The 14,654-nt window shown below is 40.0% G+C and overlaps 1 protein-coding gene and 1 long non-coding RNA gene across 3 annotated transcripts; both read right to left on the bottom strand.

Moving 5' to 3' along the window:
• Window positions 1–2,843: 2,843 nt before the first annotated feature.
• LOC149679571 (uncharacterized) lies at window positions 2,844–11,162 on the bottom strand. 2 transcript variants are annotated; one of them, XR_016365838.1, is made up of 6 exons: window positions 9,687–11,162; window positions 9,258–9,310; window positions 3,294–3,348; window positions 3,208–3,228; window positions 3,116–3,136; window positions 2,947–2,980 (listed from the first exon to the last, which is right to left on the bottom strand). It is a non-coding gene; the product is annotated as an uncharacterized LOC149679571 (long non-coding RNA). The 2 variants fall into 2 exon arrangements; XR_016365837.1 differs by having other exon boundaries at window positions 2,844–3,136.
• On the bottom strand, window positions 5,369–8,131 carry LOC149679572 (uncharacterized). Its single transcript, XM_089835385.1, has 2 exons — window positions 5,656–8,131; window positions 5,369–5,586 (listed from the first exon to the last, which is right to left on the bottom strand). Exon 1 carries the CDS (start codon window positions 7,699–7,701, stop codon window positions 5,938–5,940), a length of 1,764 nt encoding a protein of 587 aa, XP_089691511.1. The 5' UTR covers window positions 7,702–8,131; the 3' UTR covers window positions 5,369–5,586; window positions 5,656–5,937.
• Window positions 11,163–14,654: the final 3,492 nt, after the last annotated feature.

Below are 14,654 nucleotides of genomic sequence, written 5' to 3'. Positions count from 1 at the left end.
GGGCCTTGAAAGATATGGGAGGCAATGAATGAAATATATCGCATGCACGGGCCTTGGCAGATATAGGAGGCGATGATAATCTCTCTCTTTGCACGAGAGGTTTATCTTTAATATTTAAATAAATATAATTATTTTTAATTGTTTTAATCTTCAATAATTAACACTAATAATAGTTAAATCGTTTAAAATAACGTTATACCTATTATCATCTCAAACTTTGCTAATATTGACGTTTAAAGTGAAGGGTACCCCTCTTGCCCACTTTCTTCAAATTTTGGGGTATATATACGATTCGTTTCCGTTATAATAGTAAGGAAAAAGCGCAATTGCGAAAACCTTTGGTGGCTATCCCACCTTAGGGAGGCTAGACGTTTCTCGTAAACCTAGCTGATCGCCGCGTATATCCTAAAACCAAACGATGATAATGGAGTAGAAGCCAATGAGACAGATTGGTATCTATGTGGAATAGACGGAAGACCAGTGGATGGTGGTGTTAGAAGCCAATGATACAGATTGGTGTCTATGTGGAATAGACGGAAGACCAGTGGATGGTGGTGTTAGAAGCCAATGATACAGATTGGTGTCTATGTGGAATAGACGGAAGACCAGTGGATGGTGGTGTTAGAAGCCAATGATACAGATTGGTGTCTATGTGGAATAGACGGAAGACCAGTGGATGGTGGTGTTAGAAGCCAATGATACAGATTGGTGTCTATGTGGAATAGACGGAAGACCAGTGGATGGTGGTGTTAGAAGCCAATGATACAGATTGGTGTCTATGTGGAATAGACGGAAGACCAGTGGATGGTGGTGTTAGAAGCCAATGATACAGATTGGTGTCTATGTGGAATAGACGGAAGACCAGTGGATGGTGGTGTTTGAAGCCAATGATACAGATTGGTGTCTATGTGGAATAGACGGAAGACCAGTGGATGGTGGTGTTAGAAGCCAATGATACAGATTGGTGTCTATGTGGAATAGACGGAAGACCAGTGGATGGTGGTGTTAGAAGCCAATGATACAGATTGGTGTCTATGTGGAATAGACGGAAGACCAGTGGATGGTGGTGTTTGAAGCCAATGATACAGATTGGTGTCTATGTGGAATAGACGGAAGACCAGTGGATGGTGGTGTTAGAAGCTAATGATACAGATTGGTGTCTATGTGGAATAGACGGAAGACCAGTGGATGGTGGTGTTAGAAGCCAATGATACAGATTGGTGTCTATGTGGGATTGACAACGAATAGAAGATGGTGGTGGTGGAAGCCAGAAAAGTACCAGACTGGTGTTCATATGGGATGGACGAATACAAAACATGTTGGTGTGAGAACTCAAGTATAGAGTAGCCAACGGAGAGAAATACTATTTTCCAAATTTCTGTGAACTGTCAATGCGGTCCGGAAATTGGGAACACGTTTGCTCCGATACGCAAACTGCGAACGCGGTCACGTGGGTGTAACAACGGACAGACAGACACACAGACAGACACGGCCGTTACAGAACCTCTCCTGGACTACGTCACACGGAGAGGTAAAAAAGGTAGTTTTTGAAACCAACGAATACAACTGCATTGTTAAGAAATGCTCAAAACTCAAGACAAACACTGCTATTTCCCAAAACAGCAGCCGCTATTTCTAAAATAGCAGCCGCTATTTCTAAAACAGCAGCCGCTATTTCTAAAACAGCAGTTTTGAAAAACTCCGCTGTTTTTTGGAATCGCGGTTGCTATTTCGAGAACTGCTCTACAGGAAACTGCTCATATGAGGTACACCCGTTTACGTTACCCTAGAAACCAAAATCGCTCGAAGCCTTGACTCTCACTAAAGGTTACACGGGGTATTGCACACGCAAATTCATTGTTTTATAGATTCATATTAAAATATTAACTCGCAAGTGTGCAATATCCAAGTCGAAAATAAGTAAATATGTTTCAAGCAGACCTTTTTACAAGCATCCGTAACAAGATAATATTGTGACATCAACTTGAAGAAAATTTCAACATCCGGCAATACTACAGTTTTCCATTAATTTATCAGTTTAATCCCAAATTTTGAACAATTGGTGGTGTTTGAGCAACAATTACCTTCTTCCTTTGGGCACGATCCTTCTACTAATTGAATCTTCGGGTTGGACAACATACATTTTTCCTGATATTCATATATAATAATAATCATGCTTATTTGCCAGGGGGCTTTAATTCAATGCATAGAAGGGTGGTGGAACCCTATGTCACATATAACCGACAGCACCCTATACTATAGGGAGAGGGAAAACCCATCTTGCGCCTGTGCAGCAAGTTTATCACCAAACCTACTAAAATCGTACAATTGGCGATAAATTTCTAAGCATTGACTTTTGTTGACGCGGGTTTAACTCAGCTTTCCCTGTCCATGGTTAGGTGCTGTCTGAAGTGTAACGCATATTTTGTGGCCAGCTTTTTGGCTTATTTGGGAATTCACAATACGATAGTATTAGCAGTATCCATGGTCGGAGTACCTGCTTTGTGAAAGTTTTGGGGAGTTGTAGGCAAATTGAAGATGGAACAAAATTCTTGACTTCAGTTATGTTTGCATGGAGCCCTTCAAACATTTCAGCTGATACTCTAATAGACCATCCCATTAATTATATGCAGAGAAAACAACACATAGGCGGAAGGCAGCAATTTTATGAATATTTGCCTCGTGCCGAGAGGCTCGAGTGACAACACGCGGAAGGAGGTTAGTCGACTCGCACTACCTCTAGCGTTACTTCTTGGCACGAGGAGAATTAACCCAAGAAGGTAATCTCCCCCGCCCGGCCCTTTGACGTTTTTTCTCCTCTGGAATTAATGGAATGATCTATTTTGACATTCATAGTTAGATTCCCGGTTTTTGGTTCGCCTAGAACCCTTTTAGTTGGATAACACCCTTCATAACTGACTAAAATATAAAATAAATTTACGTTACTTACTCCCATTTTTTTGGCATATTCATTATAGATCTAATTTGATATAATTATAAAAATATCAATTGTACGCAATATCATTTGATACTGTAGAACAACGAGGGGCCAATCACTCTTGGTAATCCGACAGAGGTTAGCCCCTCTAACAAAATAAAGTAACTATACTCTTACCTCATTCAGGGCTTTGCAAGTGTAAAGAAAGTTTAATTAAATGCACATTTCAAATTAAACAAATGTCAAATAAATAAATAAACACATCTCACCTTATTAAAATCGTTTTTAAACTGAAATTTAAATTTAATTAATAGAGATGAAGTGTAGGTTATAGTAATAATTAACAATAATTTACCGCGCATGTTTTGACATATTTTTTTATCTATATCGCCTTTGATACCTTCTGCTATCTGTAAATTACAAATAGGTATAAGTACAGTTTACAGGGAATACTGGGCATTTTTTTAAAGGCTGACTTCCAGCGAAAAGGGTTCTAGCGAACTGAAAACCGATCATCGAGACTAGCAATGTAGCGACCGTGCCGATTTTCGAAGCCCCACTGAGTCAAAAGTTGGAAGGGTTCTCGCTAACGGAAAGCCGTGCAATGTGGTTCTAGCGAACTGAAGATGAACAATTGAAATCCTTTTAAATTTATTTCCTCTCGAATTTCTGCTTTCCCTTGAAGGAAATTCTCTATTGTGTATCTTCAGTTCGCTAGAACCACATTGCACGGCTTTCAGTTAGCTAGAACCCTTCCATCTTTTACCCCAGCGGGAATTCGAAAATCGGCACGGTCGCTCCATTGATTCTCCCCCATTTCATCCAAAAACAGTTTCCCCAATTTCCATTTCTCCCAAACTCATTTCTCCCAAAATATTTTTCCCAAAACAGAAACATTGGCTATTAATTCCCCTTACAATATCCTCTCGAACCGTGCATTCCACTGCTTTAATAAACTCTGCGCGTATTTCACTGTATATCTAAATTAACGCAATAAAAGCAAACTGAATGATTACAACGCAACCCAACCTAGCCCAACCCAACCCAACCTAACCCAACCAAAACCAACCTAACCTAACCCAACCTAAACCAACCCAACCAAACCTAAACCAACCAAACCTAACCTAACCAAACCTAACCCAACCCAACCCAACCTAACCTAACCTTACCTTACCTTACCCGACCCAACCTAACCTTACCCAACCTAACCTAAAATAACCTGGTCTAACCTAGCCTAACCTTACCCAACCTAACCTAACCTAAAATAACCTGATCTAACCTAGCCTAACCTTACCCAATCTAACCTAAAATAACCTGATCTAACCTAGCCTATCCCAACCCAACCTAAACCAACGTAACCAAACCTAACCCAACCTAACCTAACCTAACCTAACCCGACCAAACCTAACCTTACCCAACCTAACCTAACCTAACCTAACCCACCCTAACCCAACCCAACAAAGCTAATTTTTTCTAGGTCTTTTTAATAGGTGAATATATAAAGTATTTGGTCTTGCTCAACTTGTTAAAAAATAAGAAATCGTCATCACAGTTGCGCGCGATTTTGCACGTGACGTAAGTCTGGATGTAGAATGCTCGTGAGGATTTTTTTTTTCAAACTAAAACAAATTTGTTCACGTGCATTCTTTCCATGATCTTACGAATTTGAGCGCGAGCGTCATTTTTACCTCTCCGAGTGACGTATGTCACGGAGAGGTTCTAATTTCGACGTGTCTGTCTGTCTGTCTGTCTGTCTGTCCGTCTGTCCGTTGTTACACCCACGTGACCGCGTTCGCAGTTTGCAAATCGGAGCAAACGTGTATTCAATTTCCAGACCGCATTTACAGTCCCGGAAATTGTATTCCACTTACAGGCTATTACTCCATTGCCTGTCTAACAACTCTGTTCATTTGTCCACCCCACATGGACACCAGTCTGAAATTACTAGCTTCTAAACACCACCATCTTCTAGTCTTTCGCCCATTCCACATGGACACCAGTTTCTACTTACTGGCTTCTAAACACCACCACCTTCTCGTCTTTGTCCATTCCACATGGACACCAGTCTGTACACCTGGCTTCTAACACCACCATCTTCTGGTCTTTGTTTTTGTCCATCCCACATGGACACCACTCTGTACACCTGGCTTCTAACACCACCATCATCCTTAAGCTTAAGACATACGCGGCGATCGGCTAGGGTTACGAGAAACGTCTAGCCTTCCAATGGAGGGGTCTTCCTCCAAGGTTCACGCAATTGCGATGTTCTTATCTACAGCTGCGGTTCGAATCCTTTATATACTACCTATTTTAGTAAGGCGAAGCAACCGGCGTATGCTTCATTTCAAACGCCAATATTAGTCAAGTCTCTCAAGAATGTTTAATTGTTCTTTTTTAAAGCGATGTAACGTTCAATAAGGCGAATAACTAACGAAGAAAATATTAAATACTAATTATATTTATTTTAATATTTAAGATAATCTTGTTTCTCAATTCAAAATTAATACGGAAAGAGTTAAAAAGCAGTCTATGTTATTGTCTGTGTGTGTCCGTCCGTTATTACACTAGTGCCGCAGTGCGCTGCGTTAGAAGTTCGTTTTGCTTTGATGTGTAAAGAAATCCTTCAGAACCATAATATTCCCTTTATCCTTAATATAAAGTGAATATTGTTTTGATATGTTTCGAGTTATCATACAAAGTTATAATACAAAGTTTACGTTTAAGAGCGGGATACAGGTTTAGCTATTCTTTATTCTACTGTGTTCTAGTAGCGACTGACGAGGGATCTCTCGAGGGATCTACAGGTACAATCCTAGTGTTGATCGGGTTGGGTTCAGTTCAGTTCAGTTTCAGATAATATAACATCCCGTTATTTTTAGAGTTGATGCCAAATGGTTGCGAGAGCAAAAAAGTACAAAAAATGATAACAAAACAACAAAAAAACTTAGACATAATCGGCAAGACGACGCGGTCGCGTGACGAGACGGCCAGATCTTGTACTACGCGGGACGGGCGGCGAGTCGGGCGGTACGGATGTGGGGCGCGGCGAGGTGACAGCGACCAAAGTAGGGACGGTGATTGAACGCGAGTGCGGAGGTGAAGTCGGAGGTGGTGTCCGAGGTGTAGTCGGAGGTGGTGTCCGAGGTGTAGTCGGAGGTGGTGTCCGAGGTGTAGTCGGAGATAGTCTGTTCGTCAGGAGTTTTCCTAGGTTTTCTAACGAGAACCATACTCGAAATCCATTTTGTAGGTTCCGTCACCTTTGCTATGACGCCTAATTTCTCTAGCTCGGCCAGTTTGCGTTGGAGAGGGTCACGTAACGCAACGGGTACATTTCTCGGTCGATGCTGTACTGGCTCCACCGATTTGTCTAGAACTAGATGACATTCTCCCGGCAAGCATCCCAAACCGTTAAAAACGTCCTGATAATCGGACAAGAGTTTTGCTTTGGTTAGAGGACTAGGAAGGGATGTGGGAGATTCCGTAACGGCGTGTACCGCTGAGCTGGGCACATGCATAGTCAACAATCCAAGGGCTTCGCAGGTGGCACCTGAAAGCAGTGAAGGTTTCGTGCCTGGGACGATAAGAAACTCAAGAACGTACGTGCACTGTTTATACAGACAATGCAAAGTTGCGATGCCGGTGGAGGTGATGGTAGATCCATCGTAACAGCTGAGAACCGTTGTCTCTGGGCGGAAAGTGGCGCTATTAGCGGGTAACGCGTCGAAATCAGTCTCTCTAAGACAGTTGCAGGTAGAACCGTTATCGAGTTGACAGCGTAAGTCAGTAACGGCGCTGTCGCCCTGTATTTGTAGGGTAACAAACCATTGCTTGCCCCGAGAGGAACGGGCCTGGTGAGCTTCTTCAAGGGCGTAAATTTCGTCAGTTTCATCGTCAGTCCCTGCAGCATCGGGAGCAGCAGGTTCTAACTGATGGGAAAAACCCTGTTTCCGACGGCCACGGGAATGACTTGATTTATTTCGAGGTAGAGGCCGTGTGGTAGCGACGGGATCTCGACCCTGGCGACAGACGGTGGAAAAATGGTTTTCCATGCCACATTTGCGACAAGTCTTACCCAGAGCTGGGCACAATTGTCTATCGCGAGCGTGAATCGTGTTGCAAAAATTGCAAGGGCGTGCGAGTAACGCGACGGGCGGTTTAGAGGCCGATTTGCGAGGGTGTTCACGATTCTGGCGGTCCAAACGATGGACTTCAACGTGATTGGGTTTAGTCTCCGAAAATTGGCGTTCCGCCAGTTCATTTGCGCGACATATATCGACAGCCGAGGCTAACGTAAGAGTGCGTTCCTTACTTAGCTGGGCGCGAGTGGTGAGATTCTTATTTCCAACCACGATGCGATCGCGTATAAGTTCCTCCTGAAAGGTTTTATATTCACATGTATCGGATAGGCGGCGTAAACGGTTCACAAACTGATCGATAGTCTCATTGTGTTCTTGGACCGCGGAGTTGAAGATCATGCGATCATAGATAACATGTGTGAGAGGCTTGAAATGGAGTTCAATAGCGTCCAGAATATCTGTAGCACTGGCGCGCTGTTCTGCCGTGAGAGGCAAGTCTTGATACAGTTTAAAACAATCCTCCCCCATAATAGCGAGGAGGGTAGCCGCACGAACGGGCGCACCCTTAGTAGCCAAACCGGTAGCAATTTCATAGTTGGTCCACTGGGCGCGAAACAATTTCCAGTGCGCGGCCGAATCACCCGACGATAGCGAGACCGGGCGCGGCGGCGGGATCGAGGAGGCCATAATACCGCGTCAAGGAGCGATACACGAAAAAAAACACGAGGCGGCCGAGGCTTAGGGCAGAAACGCGAGGCGGCGACGGCGACGGCGAGAGAACGGAGAGAGCCAAGGTGCAACGAGGGAAACGAGGCTTAAGCGCGAGAGGGAAGCGAGGCGAAAAAAACAGCTAATCCCACTTCTGACACCATGTTTTGATATGTTTCTTACTTTAAGATATATAAGAAGGTAGCGACGTAATGTCTATTATTAATAACCTTTATTAATAATAGAGAGTTATCATACAAAGTTATAATACAAAGTTTACGTTTAAGAGCGGGATACAGGTTTAGCTATTCTTTATTCTACTGTGTTCTAGTAGCGACTGACGAGGGATCTCTCGAGGGATCTACAGGTACAATCCTAGTGTTGATCGGGTTGGGTTCAGTTCAGTTCAGTTTCAGATAATATAACAAATATGATGAAATATTTTTCGTAATTATGATGCATTTAGTGCTTTTGTAGCTTTAAAGCTCTGTTTCATTTTGATATTCCAAAGAGTTTTTTTAATATTATTATTTGAAATGGCTGTTTATATATTACTTAAGCTATACTACATCTGTATATAGAATAATCCTTGGTTTAGTAATTTCATGAAGAAAGCTAAGATCTAGACTCCGGCGGGCATATCTAGTATTACTTGTAATAAGCTTAGTGAATTATAGAGTAAATAAGAAGAATAGATGATGGTGGCAATTAGATTAGTAGGGCTAAGCTACAGAGTTTTTATTCTCTTTATGGTGCGCATTGACTATCAGTGCGTCTAGCTACAATTTAGCTTTGGCATTATTTAACGTTAACACTCATGTTGGCAAACTAAGAATATTGTTGAGGTGAGACGAGACGATAGTGTTTACACTGCTAACCAGTTGTGAATGTAGCTATCAGAATATAGGGTAAACAGCTGAAGCGTAGACTTCATTTCCTGTTCTTTTTGCCATTAACTGATTTCCATGTGTCCAAGATTTATCCTTATTGGAAGTAAAATGTCGTCTGCTTTACTGTATATTCGCTATGCTTGGAATACTGCTTCAATATTTCGTAAATTTTTTCTTCAAAAAAGAGAAATAATTCCATATTTAGGTAAATAACTTTGTAGTAGTAGACCTCTTGACTCGGAGAGGTAATATTTTGGTTTTCCCAACTTGTTCCACACTAGAAACGTCACTCGTGACGATTTGTTATATTTTTCAATTAGCTCCTCCTACTTTATATATTTACCTATTTATATAGGCTAAAATTAGATCTCAACTTCCGGGCTTGGGCGAAATGGGAAAAAAAATCTTTTGGGCGAAATATTCCTTTTTGGGGATTGGGGATTATGGGATTGGGGAAAATGGGAACTACCGCTCCATTGTTAGTCTCGATGCTCGGTTTTCAGTTCGCTAGAACTCTTTTCGATGGAAGTCGGCCTTTAAATTGAAAATAAAGTCAATGTGAAATACTCTTTATATTATATACTCTAAAAAATATTATATATTATTACGCTGTGTAAACGATCATTGTGGATAGAAAAATATTACCTTCTTGCAGTCTTCGGAATAGTATTTGCCTTGATTTCTGTTAAAGCGAACGTCTAAGAAAATATAGCAAGAATATTCAAGAATAAGTCCAATATACTCCGTCTTTTGATACTGCAACAAGTATTTTTACTAAGAGCATTATACCAAGAAGCAACGATATATTTTCTTTCAATTAAAATACAAATTTATATGTATCATTATATAGTGATTGGCACAAACCGATATGATATCGAAGATCGATATGGCACTTAAACCGATATATCGGTTCAAGATTAATTGACCGATTTTTAAGGAAATTAAATAATCGGTTAAAATCGGTATCGGTTAGTTTGCGATATCGGCCATATAAAAGAATCATAATTTCATCTTGATAGAAACGCTCTCTTCCTAAAATACATGTTGAGACATTAGACAAAGAATCAAACTTACAATGTTCACTGCAAATAGTGTCTATCATTGTTGCACATATTGCATTCTCACCATCATCAAAAGCTATAACTAGTCCTAATCCAATCAAACCAAAAATGCTAACGAACAAAGCTCCCATTTTAAAGTTGAGCGCGGAACCTTTCAGATTTGGGAATATTTTAAACGCTCAAACCTATTTTATACTCGCTAATGCTCATTAGACATTTGCGTGAATAGATCCCATTTAGTTAAAAGATTTTTTCTCCCAGTTCGTTTCTAAATCGTTTATTTTACCACATTTAGCTGAGCAAATAATAAAGGTTTATCACACACGTAATTAAGCGAATCACTACGATCAAAGACAAATGGATATAACCGAAAGTGAGGCAGGGACGAGACCGTAGGCGATATGCGGGATTCGTTTTACCTCTGAACCGACGAAAAATTATATACTACTGCCCCCCCCCCGCGTAGTACTAGGGGAACCTTCCCCGTGAATAAGCCTCTTAGATGTAACTAGAAAGTAGAGATGGCCGATATCATGCTTAACCCGATACCGATCGATACCGATGCAAACATGAACCGATACCAACCGATACCGATATTGTTAGTATGACAGTACCATTTAAATATGTTTTAAAAATACAAGGAAATAATTTAAAGATTAATTTCGTGGATTATACTACTAAGTACAATGTTTAGGGGTATTTTCAAAATAATATTACGGCTTGTCTTTTTTAACTAGTATATGCTGAGAGGACCTTTTATACTTTAACTTCTAATACATTACTGAAAGACCTAAAAATGTCATGTAGCGCCATATAACGTATTTTAAACGAGTATCGGTTTAGTATCATATTAAACCAACCTATCCGATACCATCGGGAAACCAAAGTATCGGTGCCGATACCGATATGGTATCGGTACCGGTTCATCCCAACTAGAAAGGGAAAGACACGAGGGGAAAACTTTACCATCCATCTCGCTTCTTGGCGCCTGCGCTCTAGGCGTTTCAAATCCAGAGAGTGAGCAGAGACGGCAATGGATCAACCAACCCCCTTGTACGCCTCGATATTGAGGACTGCCTACTCCCTTTTTTACATCGAAGAGGCTGATACTACCAGGAGATTTATGATCAAAAAGAAACAAAAATTGTTCTACCGAAACAAATTACCTTAAAAGTCGAACTATTTACGTTGGAGAGAAGTAAAAGATAAGGAAAGAGACGAGTAGAACTTTGATAAAAGAAGCTAGAGAGAAAGAGATACTTTGCTAATACGTAGCACTACGAAAGGCTTTCCGCGACCCCAGTAACCAGAAGTGAGATGAGACTAGAAGTGAAGGGCTCTAGCATTGATAGTAGATCCTGGGAGGCTATTCTCTAAAAATCGAAAATCATTCGGATCACTCCGAATCCTTATGATTCGGATCGGGCTCATTCGGAGTGGACCGAACAAACCGTATTCTCTAACCCCAATCCTTATCGTCATTCGGATACTTCGAAAATTTTCTCTCAATTCAAATGGACGTCACTTCCTCTTAAGCCACGGCCCACGTGGTACTTTTTGACGCCCACTTTTTCTTTATTGGACAATTTTATTTGGCGCGCTTTCAAATTGAAGGGATGGAAACTTTGGTTTTTTCCAAGGAGTGGAAATTTTGGGAAATGGTCTTTGTATTGGGAACACATTCAATACAAAGCAAATTTCTATTTCTTTTCTTAAGATAGAAACAAGTGCTTTTTTTCCTTTTTTATTTATTTACTTATTTTTGATAAAAATTATTTATTCCTAAATTGCTTCATAATATTCTTTTAAAATGGTATTAAAGAACACGCTAAACAACAGTTAATATACGTCGAATTTTGAATGAAACTTAGCGCAAGTTTTGGTAGGGTTAAATATGAGGCAATGAGAACCTAGAATAACAACGTTAATTAATCGCAAATTATAATCCAATTGTGTGGATCTCGTGAGATTATGATAAATTCATTAATGTAGATCATTAGCCCCCCATCAATGGTTACACACCTACCAAAATTTAATAATTTAAATAGATGCTAAACGAAATAACCAAATTTAATCTAGCAATTATTAATAATTGATGCAATTGGTCAAAAATAGGTGGCTCTAACTTACAAGCCCCGGTAGAAAAAATATTAAAATGAACAATTAAATGTGTTAAGTAATTGGATCTCGCGAAATTATCCCTTAAATGTACAGGGTTGGCAAGTTTTTGCCAGGGGTGGAAAAAACCGCGGTTTAAACCAGGTTAAAACCGGTGGCAAAAACCATTTTTTCCGCGGTTTTTTCCACTTTTTAAGGTTTTTTCCAGTTGCTATGTGAAGTATTTGACTAATTATTCGTTAAATATTCGCGAAAAACCTGGCAAATTTGAATACTAAAAATTTAATAGAGTAATAACCACCTCAAATTTAAAAATTAAAAATACTATTGTTATTTTTCTAACATAACAATAACAAACATCACGAAAATGCACTTAAAACTCGCTAGTTTACCACTTTGTAACCATGAATTTAGTTTTTGCCGGTTTTTTCCGTTTTTGCCGGTTTTTACCGGTTTTTTCCACGTGTCCCGGCAAAAACTAGTTTTTGCCGGGTTTTTGCCAACCCTGTAAATGTAGGATAAATTCAACGACGTTTTTTACCTTTAATCTACCAAAAAAAGCCGTCGATCTACCTTGTAGATTTCGCCAAGGCCCGCCAAGGCCTAAAGCCATTTCCCGCTTTAACCTAAAATTTTGCCCACGCTTGATTTTAAGTCTCGAAAAACCCTTTGAACTCGTAAATCGCGACGGGCAATGCGATTACCATGTTCAAATCGCAAACGATGAAGCTTGAGTTGAAAAAACAAAGCAGCCATACTAAATAAAAATATGAACCGCAGCCAAAACTTCGGCGAAAGTTCCGCGAATCTAAGATTGATGGAGGGAAGAGAGGCGGTAAAATCTCCGAATGCCCGATTCGGCCGTCTCTTACGCCCGCCGAATGATTCGGAGAGGTTATCACCGTATGATTAGGATAAGGTGCTTACAGAATACGTTTTATTTTCATTCGGAGAAATTGACTCCGAATGAAAAGATTCGGATCGAAATTCCTCCAAAAGGACCTTAGAGAATAGCCTCCCTGGCACCAGTGAACAAAATTGAGGATTTTATGCCGCTTCCCACGCGCCTACACTACTGAGAGAAAAATTGGTCGAGTTCCAAAAACATTTCCTACCCCCTTCCCCTCAACCTAAAGCCGCGGAACACGGACGCGGGTGCTGGAATCTAGTTCGGCCGTCTACCGCCACGAGCGTCTCACGTTTTGGAGGGAAAATTCAGAAACCGCTACCAGAGGGCCAACCGTTCGTGTGTTATCAAGAATATTCACTTTCGCCGAGTGAAGAATTTGGTTAGCTCAGTACTTCTGGTCTCGTCTCACTTCTGCAGTAACTAATTAGTTTCCGTTATTTGTGTTTGCCTTTGATATTTGGTGCACACGCGAATGTTTTACAAGGTAAATTATTGGAGAATTATACCATTTTGTAACAGGTACTTCAAGACTATAATAAAACAAGTTAGGAAACCTAAATATTACCTCGTCGAGGCGAGAGGACTACCACTTATTTACCTAAAAATAACAGCCTGATAGTTTTTATTGTTTTGTCATACGTCCTCGATCCGCGATCGGATAGACGAATTTTTTTTTTTAAATTCCCTCATCCTTTAACCGTTACCTGCCCACATTCCTAAATAAAAACCTCGCTTCTAAATTTTTTCCCTAATGTCTCTATATTGCAACAGAGGATTCCATCGAGAATGGGATGAACCAATACTCTAAGTGCAATAGAGATTTACAAAATTTCTGTGAACCTTGAACTTGTTCCAGAAATTTACAAACTCCAAATATGGTCACGGACACACGGACACCGTCACACAGACAGACATACAGCATCCTATGTAATACCTCTCCCTGACGCCATCGACACTCGGAGGGGTAAGGAAACAAGCTTAAATAAATCCCTAAAACTAATACCGACTAATACCCTAATGATGTAGAAATTTCTAGTTTCTTATTTCGAAACGAATTATTTAAACAGATTGTTAACTTCATTGCTACATGACTTTAATGATGGTATAGTACAAGACGGTGATATCCCCAGAACCTTCAATGGTAAATCAGGTATATTTAAACAGCGCGAATTAAAATTTAGGATATTATAGCCATTAGTGTATAAGATATGTTCCATAAGTATGACAATACATTTACTTCGTATTTAATGCTAGAGACTTACTGCGATTTAGTTCGAGAACGGCGCGAGAATTTAATACACTCGGTTTTGCAGTACATCTTCCTATTTAGTCTTTACTAAGCCTTTGACAGCGCTTCACCAGGCTTTACGAGAATCTACGAGGTTTCACCTACTTCACTTCATGAGAAGCTCTCGGTAACAAACTTATGGAATATATCTTATGAACTAATGGTATATCTTATGAACTAATGGTATGTCTTATGAACTAATGGTATGTCTTATGAACTAATGGTATGTCTTATGAACTAATGGTATGTCTTATGAACTAATGGTATGTCTTATGAACTAATGGTATGTCTTATGAACTAATGGTATGTCTTATGAACTAATGGTATGTCTTATGAACTAATGGTATATCTTATGAACTAATGGTATATCTTATGAACTAATGGTATATCTTATGAACTAATGGTATATCTTATGAACTAATGGTATATCTTATGAACTAATGGTATATCTTATGAACTAATGGTATATCTTATGAACTAATGGTATATCTTATGAACTAATGGTATATCTTAGGATTCGATCATTAAATCTTTGATCTAATATTTGCCGAGTTCTAGCGAACTGAAAACTAATCATAGGCCAGTATTCGTTTCTATCGAGTAACTCGATTCAGTATCGATAACAGTATCGATTTTTGTCACTTTTGTGGATGTTTTGTTGGCTA

The sequence above is a fragment of the Phalangium opilio genome, unplaced genomic scaffold (assembly GCF_054372755.1).
Source record: "Phalangium opilio isolate 3A_F unplaced genomic scaffold, DU_Popi_V2 ptg000041l_1, whole genome shotgun sequence".
NCBI classification, from domain to species: Eukaryota; Metazoa; Arthropoda; class Arachnida; order Opiliones; family Phalangiidae; genus Phalangium; species Phalangium opilio.
The sequence above is the reverse complement of the archived record's forward strand: the minus strand, read 5'-3'. Positions and strand labels throughout refer to the sequence as shown.

Bases quoted from the DNA above. Each gene is read 5' to 3' on its own strand.
- LOC149679572 (XM_089835385.1), bottom strand. From the start codon at position 7,701: ATGGCCTCCTCGATCCCGCCGCCGCGCCCGGTCTCGCTATCGTCGGGT.